At 39.4% G+C, this 14,602-nt stretch overlaps 1 protein-coding gene across 3 annotated transcripts in view; it reads left to right on the forward strand.

Moving 5' to 3' along the window:
- The window catches only part of EPB41L4B (erythrocyte membrane protein band 4.1 like 4B), a 164,410-nt gene that overhangs the window by 46,474 nt on the left and 103,334 nt on the right, over positions 1-14,602 (forward strand). For 2 of the 3 annotated variants that reach the window (XM_065752647.1, XM_065752648.1), the window contains exon 2: positions 2,136-2,240. In XM_065752647.1, the coding sequence (XP_065608719.1) occupies positions 2,136-2,240 (105 nt within the window). Of the gene's footprint in view, positions 1-2,135; positions 2,241-14,097; positions 14,176-14,602 lie in introns of all 3 variants that reach the window. The other variant, XM_065752645.1, reaches the window with a different exon arrangement.

Genomic DNA, 14,602 nt, shown 5'->3' on the forward strand with positions numbered 1-14,602 from the left:
GGAAGCATCTTTGCTTCACGTGGACTTCCATTTTGTCAGTCTGTTCATTTCTGCTATCTGTTTCATGGCAACAGAGTTTAATGGGTTATTGTTGGGGAAGTTCAGCCTCTATTGCCGTATCATCAACATCTGCCTCTGACGTTGCAGGCTAAAATAGAAGACATTACTTCCAGAGCAGTTCTTGTATGTGGTACTTCGTTTTACAGTCTAGCTGTGCTGAGGAGAGCTAGTCTCCATGTGACACATGTTGAACATTAACTGCACTTTGGGTACAGAAGGTGGAGTGAGCACTCTCTGGTTTCTATTGAGCGTATAGCGTTTGAAGATAATCATGGTAGGTAGTTAAAGCCATAAAGCAAGCAGCCAGGAATAATCACAGGGCATCAAATCTGTATTTCCTGTTCTTTGAGCTCCTTGTTTCTTGCTTTTTGTTTGTTTGGTTGGTTTTGGTTTTAATTGCTTTGGAGGGTTTTCTTTTCCCTCATTGGAGCAGAATTGGTTTTAATTCTTTTGTGCTTTGTCTTGGCTTCTTCTGACAGAATAGTGCTGAATTTACTGTGTGTGAGAAAACATGTTCTGGATACATTTTTAGCAAATTTTTGTTTTGGTTTATAGCTATTATTGGACATCTGAAGTCTGTGACTTCTTTGTAATTTTCTGCTTTGAGATGTTACCTTCTCATCTGCTTTCAATAGTTTCTTGAAGTTTGGTTGTCTATTTTTAACCTCTTGCTCCCCTGCTCCAAAATAATAGTTCAGTGCTTAAGTTCTTATGGAACTTATTTTACTGGCACTCCTAATGCTGTTTCTTTAATTAGTTATAATTCTATTTCAGTGTTTTTGCATTTTTAGTCCAAAAGAATTGTCACTTAGGTGTAATTAGTAATGTTTATTTAAACTTGCTTGGCCTTCTTAGGAAAACAGAGAGAGATGAAACTCATATCTTTACTAGAGAAGATAGACTTTAGGCAGTTTGGATGCCTGGACAGGAGATCATGTAATGACTAATGCTGGTACTGTACAGAAAACCAAATCAAACTGCAATTTATTTAGCTCTCATTCAGTTGAAATCAGTGAATTCTGATAGGATTTGGGGTGAAGTGGGAATACCTTATAAACTAGAGAATTAAGGATTATTATTTTTTTAATTATTATTATTCTCAGAGTTATAGGATAGCAGACAGAGAACTGGTTTCAGACCTGTGTACTGTACTTTCCTGTATGTGCTACGGCTGTAGTAGCTTCATAAATCTTCCTGAGATTTACGATACTGTCAGACATCCTGAATAACACAAAATGGTTTGCAGAGAAACTGGTTTGTTACTCTCTTCCTACCCACCTGTAAGCTCCCTGCTGAAACACCAAATGCTTAAATTCTTGGTTTAACCTCTGAACGTGAGCTAATTGCAGCCCAGCTTTAAGGTCAGCTTACTTTCCCACAAGTACCCGTAGCCTATGATTTGGGTTAGTTTTATTTCTGTTCCTGCATGTTCCAAGCGTCATGTCAGATGAGAATTAGAGCTATTTACCTGGCTCCATTTGAAGGCTGTAAATGTGATTGCAATTAGCAATATTATTGAAAGGTTCTCATCAAATACCAATAATTTTCCTCATGGTGCTCTTCAAGTATTCAAGCCATCCAGAATGTATTTTGTGGCTTAAGACAGTGTTGTGTGACACTGCACAACTGCAGTTGATATGTGATAACTGCAGGCAGATTTCAGGCAGATTGTTAAGCAAGTGTTTGTTGTGGAGTTTGGCATCCTGGAGATTTTAAATGTTGGCTCTGTGACTTGGAACATTTACAGGACAGAAGTCTTTCATTTTTTTTCCTGTGCTGTGAGTTTCTGAACTTTGAAGGTTTTCTTTGAGGATCCAGTCTTATGCTGTTGGAGTAGCTGCAGATGGAGCGTGTCACTTGTATTTCTTGAAGAAAATGTTAAGAAAATGAAATGCTAAAATGTTAACATGGTTCTTTAGAACACGTAGTGAGACACTATTTCCTGATATGCAACTCTTCTCCCCGTATTTGAACCTGGAAAAACAGAACCAAAAACACCCATATGCAATATCCCCCCCATACATACACATATTAAAAACAAGCAAACAAACCTATTTTTCTTTGTTCTGTTCCAGAAACATGCAAAGGGACAGGAGTTATTTGACCAGATTGTGTATCATTTGGACCTTGTGGAAACGGATTACTTTGGCTTACAGTTCATGGATGCTTCCCAGATTACAGTAAGTATAACTTCAGTCAAATTGTATGTTCTACTATAGTTTGTGTTGCCTATTATAGATGTGTTATCAGAGCAGTTTCACAGAAAGATGTGTAGGCAGTAAGGGTTATACTGCTGAAACAAGTGGTATAATGTTTGGTTCCTGCAAATAAAGTTGTATTCTCAAAATCAGGCATGTCATTTTGTGATACGTGCATGACTTGTTCGTGCTGTGAATAAGCAATAGCTGCAAACAAAAGAGAATGTGCTGTGTTTAATAGTCTCATGATATTAAAAATGGGCTAAATTTCTCACAAACAAGAGTTTTGTGCTACTTGTATCTTTGGTGTTCCTGGTACAGGTTATGTTGCTTGGTAGATATAGTTTAATTTGCAATAGGAGACAATCATTTTTCCTTCTCTCCCATATACTGTGATCTCCAGCATCTACAGGTAAAGGAAGGAGATGAAGAATGGGGGGAGTGGAAAGTATGCTATTTATAATGCAGAGAGATATGATTACAGTCTATCAAGGTTTCAGTTCTTTATTGTTGTTTTTTTCTCTTTGCTCACCTTACACATGGAGTTAATGTGTATGACTGTAGCTCAAGTTGTGAATAGAGAGTATATGTAATTGGAAAAGAAGTGTGTGCTTTTTAGATTATCTGGTTGTTATGTAAACATTTTTTTCATAAAGAATAAAAAATTATTCTGAGATATTAGAACAATATAATTAGATAATGTAGCAGAAATAGTGATGTCTTGTGAAAAACTGTGATCTCACAATTTTTAATCTTTATTCTCTAGCAAACATGTGTCAATGCAATTAGATCAGATCAGTGTTTTACCAACAGGTTTGTGATCTGTGTGTTAGCCAATGGCTTTAAGTAACAAATAGCAAATCTGTCCAAATATTGTAAGGAATCGATATTGAGAAAGTGGATCTGTGCTTTTTGAGAAGAAAAAGCAAGTTATGTTGATAGTTTAATGTGTTCATGATAAAATGTATATTACGTGAAACATATAGCCTTTCATGATGAAGATGTTCGCTAGGATGCAGCTAAAAGAGAAGTGCCTGCATGTTGCAAGTGAAAAGGATGATATTGTGATTGACTGATGTATGGGGACTGCTGAGTCACAGCCTGAACCATTGACTGAGCACCTGAAGGAAAGAGCAGGTCAGCCCTGGGACCACAGGTGAAAGCAATTCACCTGTGCTACCAGAAGTCTTGGGTGGAGGCTGGCTCCACCCCTCTTAGACTTCATTTGAGGGCTGACTGCCAATGAGGACGGATCTCTTGTTGGAGATTCCTCCAAACTTTGGAGTTCTTTCCCTGGGAGCCTAGGACCTCGGAGATGGGTGAGCATTCATTTTTCCTTCCTTTTATAGCATCTTCTTGTTTGTGCTGGTCTCTTTGCAATTGTCAAAGTGCCTAATTGGGAACTTCATAGCTAAGAATAGTTATAAGAAGTACAGTAACTTCTTGGAAGAAGGAAAGGAGAAAGGGAGAGCTGAACTTCCTTTCCTAGCAAGAAGCAGAGCAGACCAGAACCAGAAAACCTGGTTTAGGAACTGAAGAAAGCTTATGTTATTGAGTATTTGCAAAACAGAAGGATTTTTCATCATCATGAGTGGTAAGGAAGGTGAAGCAGAAATGTGAGCAAATATGGTTTCCATAGGTTGCTGTATCCCTGGTGTTCAGAGCAAAATGTGTCTGTGTTCTAGACCTTAGCTTTGTATGCTACTCCTTTCTTTAATAGCGTAGGTGGAGGTGAAAAGTGTAGAAGTAAATCAGAACATACGCGTTAAAGAGTGACAGGAGCTAGGACCAGCTTTTGGAGAAATGAAAAACACTGTTTGGAGGGCTCTGGTAGTAGGGTTGTGGTTTTCTGGATCAGAGTGGGTGTCAAGGACAGGTGCAAGCCTGTGTCATCTGCACAGGTGCAAGCCTGGAAGCTCCCATTTGTTTTAGGGTTCTGCCTGGCTGAAGCTGAGTCAAAAGTAGAAATTAAAGGGATTCAAGACTCAAGCTTTTATTGTCCCTAGCACTCAGAGCAAAGAGATTCTATGCCTTTCATGGTCTATTTTGAACTTGTGACCTGCTCATTTCATTTGCATAGCAATTAATGCAGAGCCTCCCTGTGCCTCTGCATAGTGCCAGCCCTGCCACACAGTGGCAATTGCGGGAGAGAGATTAAAGCTGTGTAAACCCCTTGAAGCTCTAAGCCTTTGCTTTTACTGCGTAAACTTCTGTAAGACACTATTGTAAGTAAAACGATACAGAATAGTCTTTGAGTGGTGGCAATTGCTTCTGTGTTACAAGGCCTACAGTTTTTCTGTGCGGTACATCTCTTAGTAACTTTGCCAGAGTTGGACTAAGCAGTGTTGATAACTGGTTTGTTAAAGAAAATCAGAATTAGACCTTATCTGCTTATTGTTTGAGCAGTTCATTCTTAATGTAAAAATGAAAGTCTTTGATACAATTAAAATACTGTAATGTTGGAAAAGGCAAGATGTCAGCAGCAAGACAAAAAATAAAGACTAATCAGTGGAATTTGCATTAGTTTGTATTGTGTACCATTTGAAAATATCTATAAGTAGAAGGACGTAGAGAATCACTCAATATAAAGGACTGTAATGGGTTTATTCTGAGGCAAAACTTTGCATATTGTTGTGTTTAGTTTATCTTGTACTTAATCTAGAAGCAGAAATGCTAGAGGAGGAGCAGAGTTGTTTTGTTAGTGTGCAGAAGAACTTCATGTGGTGGGAAGTCTTTATTCATAAATGAGAAGATTTAAAGCATGACAGATGCATTGTCTGACAAAATCCACTACCTTAACTGATTTAATCAGTTGTAGATAAGAATAACACTGCATCTTACTGTGATTGTGTTGTGATAGATTTGAACCAACTGTTTCCTACAAAACTCCTTGAGCCTCAGTGTTCTGAGCTGTTCTCGTGTTCAGAAATGAGTGACTTGCTGAGCCCAAATCCTGTAGGTTAGGGATCTCCAAATTGAGTTGCCCAGGGGCTGTGCAAGGTGATCCATTGGAAGAAAATATCAGAAATGCTACTTATATATATATTTTAACCTAAGTAATGGTCTATTAATATTTAGTATACAGCTTGGCACTGAAATATGCGCTTGTTCTGGATGCTAGACTGTCATGTCACATACTTGTACGGTAGGCAACGTGTCCTGAGGGAAGATTGAATGTTCTGCAATATGGAGGCTGTGACAGTGGCATTCTCACTCATTTATTCTTTCAGCATATTGTTGTGAAGATGTTGAACGATTTTGGACCCAGTAGTAACTTTCTAGGGTGCAGCAATAGTTATTGGCCTTCAACTAGATTTCCTACAACAGATCACCACCTCTTCACTGATCACCACCCTCAGGAATAACCAGTCTGTCAGTTTTCAATCCCACCTCACTATATACTTTCCTGTTGCTCCTTCTGGTGTAAGGGGGAGAAAAGTGAAGGAAGAAAATGGGAGTCAAAGAAACCATGGTTATCAGTAGACTCTCCTTGTCTGTCTTGTTCAACTAATTGTAACAGCAGTTATACAGGGAAGCAGTGCTTGGGATGAATGAAGAATCTCACTCAAATGTAGGAGGTCTCTGAAATAGTTTAGTGGCAAAGGAAAGCTTGGGGTTTTTACTTCTAGTTACTTCTACTGTGGGGTGTGTGTTCTAGGAAAGTGGGAAGACTTGAAAACTTGCTGAGGGTGGAAATAGCAGTAGTGGAAATTTTGTGAGACTACACTCCACAAGTTGAGTTGCCATGAGGTAGCAGTGTTTTTATTTATGGTTTGTTGTCTGCTGTTTTTTTTTCTTTTTCTTTTTTTGGAGGAGCTGGTCCATGTGAAACATTCCATGGTTATTTTGGGCTCCTGACATTTATTTTAAATTGTTGGTAGCTAATGATTACTCATTTTTGCTTTTTTTTTTTTTTTTAAATCCCTTACTCCAGATATTATCATAAGAAAAACCTGTGTGGTTTGTTGCTTTTTATGAGCTGCAACATATGCTAAGATTTTGATAGAATACTGATCTCTTCTTTTGTGGTGGTGTTCTTTGTCTTAGTTGTCTGTCCTGTGATAAACGGGATGCCCTCCTAGTCTCCCTTGTTTTAAGGAATTCCAAACAAAAAGATTGCCATTGTTGATTAGCTTGAAATTTCCTTCTGTCTCCTTCATGATTGTTCCTGCTTATGAGAACATTTCTAGAGTAATAGAGGAGGAAGAAAAATGATGCATGTTTGGTTTTTGTTTATTTCCAAATGAGCTGCTATAATCCTTCAGGTGTGAAACATTAGTTGGGAATGCGTGATAGCAAAAATATTAATACCTTTTGTTTTTTAATTAAAAAAAAAAAAAAGGACTTAGATGTTCACTGAAACCTTGATGTCATCTCTAATGTCACAAAGGCTCCTCATCTCTGGCTTAAAGAAGGGCCCAATGGAACAGACATAAACAGTTGGATACATATACTGCACTCTGCAGACGGCTGTGCCATATATGTGCACATGCAGTGAATGTATCAGGCACATTGGGATGCACTGGATTTATGATGTGTACAACAAGCCTTCTGTGCAAGATCTGCCTTGCAGATACTGGTTGGCCAGATGTTCCCTGAAGAGGTGAGAGGCAGGACTGTCCTGCAGCAAGTTGTCTGGACAAGCTGCATTTTGTCTGAACTTCTTAATATTGACTGATTCCTGAATAGGGCTTTCATTTTTTTACAGTGAAAATTGAGAAGACAGTGGTGGGAGAAAATGGAGAAGAATCTTTTTTGTGAAAGCAGTATTCTACGTAAGAAAGTAGAAGGAATGTGAAATGGCAAGAACTATGTAGCGCTAGCCATCAACAATATATTGGAGTCACCTTGACGTGGGCTTTGAGATCTTCATCTTTATGAAGATGCCTTTCTGTCCATGTTTTCTGGAACAGTCAAGATCATATATGCTTTACCATATAGTTTTCCAACACTGCAGTGTAAAGTAAGCTGGACAACACAAAATAATGTGTATCCTAATGTGTTTCTCTGTACACTATAAACTAGACTAATGGATGTTTCAGTTGCTATTGGCTCAGAGCCCTGCTGTAGCTGAATTTTCTTTTAAGGGTTCATTGTCATTCAAATCATGAGTTTTTATCCAACTGCTCACTTTTGATAGTACTACTATTACTTCTTAATTGTGTGAGGGATGTTTAAAAAAAAACAAACTACTCAAACTAGTCAGTTAACCTCATATTGTCTTATCTGGGAGTATTTCTCTTTATGTACTGCTTAATACTGTAACTATGAGTGCTTGCTAAGCAGAAAAAGAAAATAGGGAAAAGCCTTACCATTCAATACACTGATACTGGGAGAAAGGGAGACTGGTAAATACTTCTGTAATGCAAAAGGTTTTCTTTCCTGCTTCTGACAGAAGCATCTCATTTTTCTTTAAATCAGTTCCCTTAAATAAACTATCAAATTAATCTGTGACTCTGCTCCCCCTCCCTGAATCTCTTATTTCTCTGGATTACAAGCTCTTTGGGATTGTGGTTGCTGCAAACTGTGTGTATGGACTGTAGCCCAGAGCAACAAATACAGAGCACAGCTGGAGAGTTCCAGGAGCTGTGCAGGTAACATTGGCAACTAATAGTTGACAGTGATATGAATGCCAGCTTAGTAACTGTTCAAAGGCAGCTTAGCTGACTTTATAGCAATGCTGAACATCTAACAAATAACTGCTACTAGCTGCAGCTGCCCAAGGCTGTATTGCAGCCTGTGAATGCTTTATGGCAGACTCTGAAACACTAAGAATTCCACTGGTTGGTTTTACAGTGGCCTTTGCTATTTTCAGAAGGGCTGGTGACCATTTCCTAGCGCAGACTTGGGAAGCGGTGATGCAGGACAAGTGGTCACGACACTGTCTATTAGTAATGCTTCTCCACCTCTCACTGGGTGTACAGAAGTCTAACGTTCTGTCTGTCAAGGACTGAGTATTTTCTTGTTATCGCTTGTGTATGACTGCAACAGAAGTTGAAATGGTTTCCTTTGTTTTCTTTCATGTATTTAGTCAGGATTGTTTCCTGTTTGTTACAGGCAGTTCATTTTTATAGGGTGCAAGAGGTGTTTGAGGATAGGCTTCACAATTAAAGGTGATTTTACTGCTGGAATTGATCTGCAGTGGAATCAACTTTCTTCATTTTTATAATAAATCTAATGAGAACTATGGTACACTGGACAATGTATTTATGTAACTTTGGGAATTTTTTTTTGTTTTATTTCTGGCATATAAAATTTCACAGTCGTGAAGAAAAAATTTGCACATATAATTAATTGTTCTGTGTGATAGTGATTATCAATCTTGACATTCAGTTATAATACATTCTGTTTCTACCACTGCAAGTCTGCAAAGCAAAATCCTGGTTGGACTAGAACAGATTATCATATGTATATGAATTAGGATAGGATAACGGTCTTGAATTACGCTCCTGTGACTCCATTATTCGTGTGTTGTTTATCTGGACTGCAGATAAACCATGTCGTGTGTCAAGATACTTCTGAGATGGCTCTGTACAGATTCAGAGTAGGATACTTGAGGTTTTCATGAATGCTGCTGCTTGACTATATTGAATTCCAACATGCTGCACTGTGTCCAGGAACAATACTGTGCTTGGGATTTTTCTTTATCAGACTTATTAAAAACATTACCGTGGAGCTTTTGAAATTTGTGAGATTATTTTTGTTTAATTTCAGTGCATAAAAAAATTCTTCAAGTAATTCATACAGAGTGTAATCGGTAAAGTTTTGAATTGAGCATAAGCAAGGCCTCTGTGACAGCCTTTTCTTGTTAGAGGATTATAGGTTAAGTAGTAGTTGTTAGTCTAACTGATTTGGCAGTTCATTTCAGCTAAAAGTTACCACGTATATTCTGAAAGTAGGATCAGTGTTCTGCACAATGGTCAACTTCAACACTTAAACTTGCTCTCATCCTAAGGGATTTGATTTAGTAGTAGTTGGGTAGGGATAGTTATAGGAGGATGGTTGGACTAGATGATCTTGTAGGTCCTTTCCGACCTTATGAACCTATGAACCTATCCTGTTTTTCTTCTGTGGCCAGGAAAATGCCTTCTTCTGACTCTAGAAAAACCCTGAGAAAATGCTTGCTCTGCATCTGAGCCTCAACGTGCCTTGCTTAGAAAATGGGATCCTGGAACAGGAAGTAATCTCCCATTTTTTCTGCTCTAGCCAGGCATGAAATGTAAACATCTGTATTGCCTTTGAGATAAACATAATCATTGGATTTTTGAATTTTTCTGACAATGACTGATATTGCAGATGCCCATGGTACCACTACTGGAGTGGAGTACTACTAACCACTAGTACTAAGGACTACACAAGTGAACTAAGAGGGAAAAAAGCAACACTACTGGCAGCAAGTTTGAGTTAACTATACAAGAGTCATCCTTTCCATGAGAACATTTTTGAAGCTTGAATTGAGAGAGATGGAAAATTTTCTTGCAATCAAGAATTTTTCTTACATCACAGGAATAGAAAACATTTTTCTTCCAAACATAGCTTGTTTAATTATTTTCTTAGCTTATCTCTGTGTAACATTATCACTAACAGCAGCTGTTAAACCATTTTTGTTTTTCAGTTCAGAGGAAAGTTGCCTCTGTTCATGGTAATCATGGTCCAGAAACATGGCAGATTATTTTCATCCCGTATAATAATCTGCACTTATTAGACCATTACTAATTCCTCTACCTGAAAAACTTTTTCAATTCAAGGATAGGTTATTCCATAGGAAATGTAATAGTACAAAAAAGTCTTATATGCCTTTGCCATTTATGGAACCTTACAAGTGTTTAAAATAAAAACTAAAAAAAAAAAAACTCCTTTAGAAAAATAACCTCCCTGTCAGTTCATCAGCTGACAAAGCAAACTGGGAATGTTAGGAGGGAGGGATAAGTAGGGACAGTTTCAGTACTCATTAAACAGTAGCCTAGAAATTCTTAAACAATTTTCCCATACGAGTAGAAGATCTGGTGGTGAAATAACTCCTGTTGATTTTTTTTTTTGTACTTCAGGTGTATTCAGTGAAATGGGGAATTGTAATACAGTGAGATATAAATAACTATCTTACTCTTAGATTTCTTTTGTAGTATGGGCAAAGACCATATTCATACTGAAATAGCACTAATCAGGTGCTAAAGGGTACCAGGAAAAGGAAACCAGGCCTTATTAACTACAAAATATTGTGCTCGCTCTCTCTCTATTTCCAGCTCTGAGGTGTTCCCTCAAGTTTCCCACTGTCAAGCTTACTATCAGTGTGTGGTATGAAGCACTGGCTACAGAACCAGAAGTTACAGTTATGGAGTAAATAAGTTAACCAGGCATGCACAAGTCCAAGTAATGAAAAAGGAGTGTATTGAGGGGTGTCAAGGAATTTGGTAGAATTCATTGTAAGGGCTGCTGTCTCTCATCCTGGGGAGGTCATAATGATCATTGAAGGTTCATGAGCACTAGAAAAAAGACAAAGCATTTGGCCTGTATGCAGTACAAACAAATAAGAGGATCGAAAACCAAACCAGCTGATATAACACTCTGTTCATTATATGGGAAGTCTAGGAACAGCGTCTGCCAGAAGATCACCGAGGCACATGAAGGAAAAGGTGGGGCATATGGGAACATCTAGCCATGTTCAGATACCTGCAAGGACAGAGACTCTGTAGCCTTTCTGGACAACTTTTCTGTATAATCACCCTTGTTAGAGTCAACCTTTTATCTAGCTGTATCCATCTGCAAACGTGGGTCTGGTGTTGCTTGTCCTTCTGCCAAGGAACATCCCTGAGAAGACTGTCTTCCCCTTCTCGACACCTTCCCAAGTGTCAGCTGTAGCCAGCAGCCAGGCCTACCTGTGAGCCTTCTCTCCTTAATACAAACCAAAGAAGTCCCCACCCATATGTATGCTGTATACCATTATCTTGAATGCCCAGGGTGGGGCCCACACTACATACATCAGGCTCTTTCCTCTACTGCAGAGATAAGAAGGAGATGGAGGAGTCCACATGCAGTTATAAAAGTGTCAAATAAGAGCAGAAAATTTTTACTGATTCGCATTTATTATTATTATTGATATTCATTGTCCTGTCTTGGGAAGGTCTCTTAATGAAGTGTCTTGAATGGACCTCAGCATTCACTCCAGTACTTCTTCCTGGCAGACCTGAAGTCTTCTGCTTCATCAAAGAAGCAGCTCTCTCCTACTTCATTGACTGATCTGCTGTTGTTATTTGTGCACCATTATGCACCCTGGTGCAGCAGCCAAAAAGAAGCTAAGTCCACCTTTGCCAGCTTCCTTGAGAATACATGCAGAAGAGATGAGGCATCTCCACAACGGGCAGAGATGGGAGTAGAGAAAAAGGCTGGGCACAAGGTCTACCCTCCACCTCTCCTCCTCTGCCCTTTCTTCCGTCCCCTTCCTCATCCCATGCCTGGGGTCACTGTACAACAAGATTTTATCAAAATTTTTTGCGGAGGTTCAGAGATCTGCTGTTTCCCACCACTCCACCCCCCTCCTTTCACTGACATGGCTCCTTGCCAATTGGTACAGCAAAATGCACCCGAGTGGAGCTGAGAGCAGACAAAGCTCCTGGATGTCCTTTAGGAGAGAAAGGGAGGCGTGCTGGCCTGCACAGTCTCCCAGCAGTCAGTAAAGCATTGGTTATGGTCAAGTGCTGTACGAGCCCTTTCTTAGTGTCCGCTACACTTACCCCTGCCCTAGTGGCACGTAAGTGCCATGTCTTGTACCTTGAGCCCTGAGGGAGAAAGGAGAAAAGACCCAGCCTAGGCTGTTGTTGGTTACACAGGGAGTCTGTTGGGAGGCCGCTGGAGTCTTTGTGACCTGGAAGTGTGGGGCATTGGTGAAAGATAAATGAGGTGCTCCCTTCTCTAGAGTCAAGAACAAATCACACTGCTCTTGTGGCATTTTGACTCCTGTGTTGGAGGAAAAGCTCTCCTGTTTGGTTGGAAGAGTCATTAACAGCTCCTGACTGATAGCATTCAGGCAGGTTTCCAAGGAAAAGCTCTTGCCCTTTTAAGAGATCTCCTAGAACATGTGCAGTCACAGGGCTGTTGTTGGTTAGGCTGTGCTTAAATTAACATCAGTGTTTGGGTTTAAAGCTGGTGATTGTGAGGAGCAAGGGTCCAGGTGGTTATAGGACAGAAGCCATCTTCCATTTGGTTTTGGATGTCTGTTCAAATATGCTGAGGCAGGATGGCTGACCCTCAAAGGTCCAGGATGATAGGAGAAACATTTACATGTTTTTGGTCCAAGCAGCTGCTCAGGACCTTCTTTCTTCCTAGCATGTTTGGTGTTAGAGGGGCATAAAAGCTTGTCCACTGGTGGGCCTGCTACAGGGAGGGTTTGTTTTTGTAGGGCCTGGAGGGTTGCGGGGCTGGAGGCCCCTTTCCTGTGGATGGTTCCTCTATACTATTTTGTATACTATTTTGTTTTCCAGGAAGGCTACCCTGCATTCCACTGTGTGTTCTGGATTCTATCAGCCCCTTATCTGAGGAATCTGGTGTTATAGGCTTGGTACTCACTGAAGAGCATGTGCAGTTGTCTGAGTGTGCTAATTCAAGGAATGGGCCTACTCAGTGGCTCTAACGCTGCCTAGGCTAGGCATCTCTTCCAGGGATTTTTCTTCTCCATCATGTACCACATGTTCTTTTTCCCCTCACAACCACAGGGCTTTTTCTACAAAGCTGCTCTTCAGTCAATTCCAGCGTTGCATGCGTACCCGGGCTTCTCCACTGTGGGCACTGGCTGCTACAATTATCTACTTTGATCTCACAGTTTCCATATTAAAATAATTTCTTTAGCCACTTGAGGTCCCCTCATTGTATGCTGCCTGTGTAGCAGCTCTGTGATTTGGGCTCGTCAGTAGCTCGCTTGAGGTGCATTCAGCCACATCACTAACGTTACTAGTAAATATATTAAGCACTGTTGACTATACTGTTCGTTAAATCTTTTATTCAGAAAGTCCAAGAAGTTTTACCTGAGCAATTTATTTGAAATCTGTTTTGCTCTATGCTTACGTTTTCAATTGCAGCCTAACTTTCTAGGATGAGTCAAAGAAGTTTAGATGGATTTATAAGGAAAGACTTTTTCATCGTCTAAGCTGGGAGCTGGCAGTGTTTCTAACTACTTGCTTGTTTAGTCCCTGGTTCTCTGTGCAACCCCAGTTCTGGTCCAGGTTTCTATCAGCACCACAATAAAATTTAATAGTTGACCATCAGAAGAAAAGAAAAACAAGAGTTAATTCTCTTTTGTTACTTTTAATGCTAATGATGTATAGACAAGGTCCCAAACTGTGGTTTATTTTCGGGTTATTACTTTGGTAGGGTTTTCATTGGACTTGTTTTTCTCCTTTTTTGTTGTTGTTTAGGGGGGAGCATGATTCCTTACTCCCATACGTTAGAATTTTATCTGCTCTGGCTCATAGCTAATGGCAGACAAATAGGTTTTAGGGGCCTAAGAAATCTTATAGCAGAAAGATAATAGGAAAGGGTAGTTAAATTTTGGGTTAAAAGTTGCTAGCGTTTATTTAGAATGCCTTCTTTTCTGAAGTTGAGCAGTTAACACCGTTTTGGTTTCTTCTCTCCCGCTATTCCTTTAATAACTGCTTGAGAAAGCATTTAAGCAATATTTTGTACACAGTAAATAAGACTTCCAGTAAGAATGAGCTTTCTGCCTCTGAGAGTTAATAATATAATTAAGTATAAGGAAAAGCAGTCTATTTAAGATGTTCTTCGTGCATTTTAAACTAGCAAAGCAAGCCAGCCAAAAAGGGTCAAACCCAACTTTTTTCCTTTACAGGTCACCTTTGAGGGCTGTATAGACCAAGACCAGGACTTTTCATTCTTTTATGAAGCAAGTGGAATTTGGAAAGCTCAGGTGTGTGATGGGTTTGTGTCAAATTGTGGTACTCACCCTTCAAATAATCTTTTTAGCAGTCATTGTGGTCCTCATTCAGGCTGCTTCAGTAACTACAGATTGTCTGCTATATCTTGACACAAATACATCTTTGCCTTCCTGTATGACAGTTAGGCTTTGAGAAAATATTGATTGCTACCACTGAAGAAGTGTTAAGGTATTTATTTTTTCATCTTCAGTTAGATGAAGTGTGTGATTAACAGGGTAATGTGCTATGTCTGTGCTTCTGCTTCCAGTTTTTTTATAAATCTTTTTTTTTAATGAGCTTCTTAAAATTTTTGTTTTGCTTTAATGTGAAATTGAATGGTATTTATTTCTGTGGCCACCTGACAGAAATTACTAATCCTTTCTTAAAAATTCAACGTGTGAATCCCAACCAGTAACTACT

This window comes from Cyrtonyx montezumae, unplaced genomic scaffold (genome assembly GCF_038088225.1).
Source record: "Cyrtonyx montezumae isolate F1298 unplaced genomic scaffold, pur_monq_1.0 scaffold_8, whole genome shotgun sequence".
Classification (NCBI taxonomy): domain Eukaryota; kingdom Metazoa; phylum Chordata; class Aves; order Galliformes; family Odontophoridae; genus Cyrtonyx; species Cyrtonyx montezumae.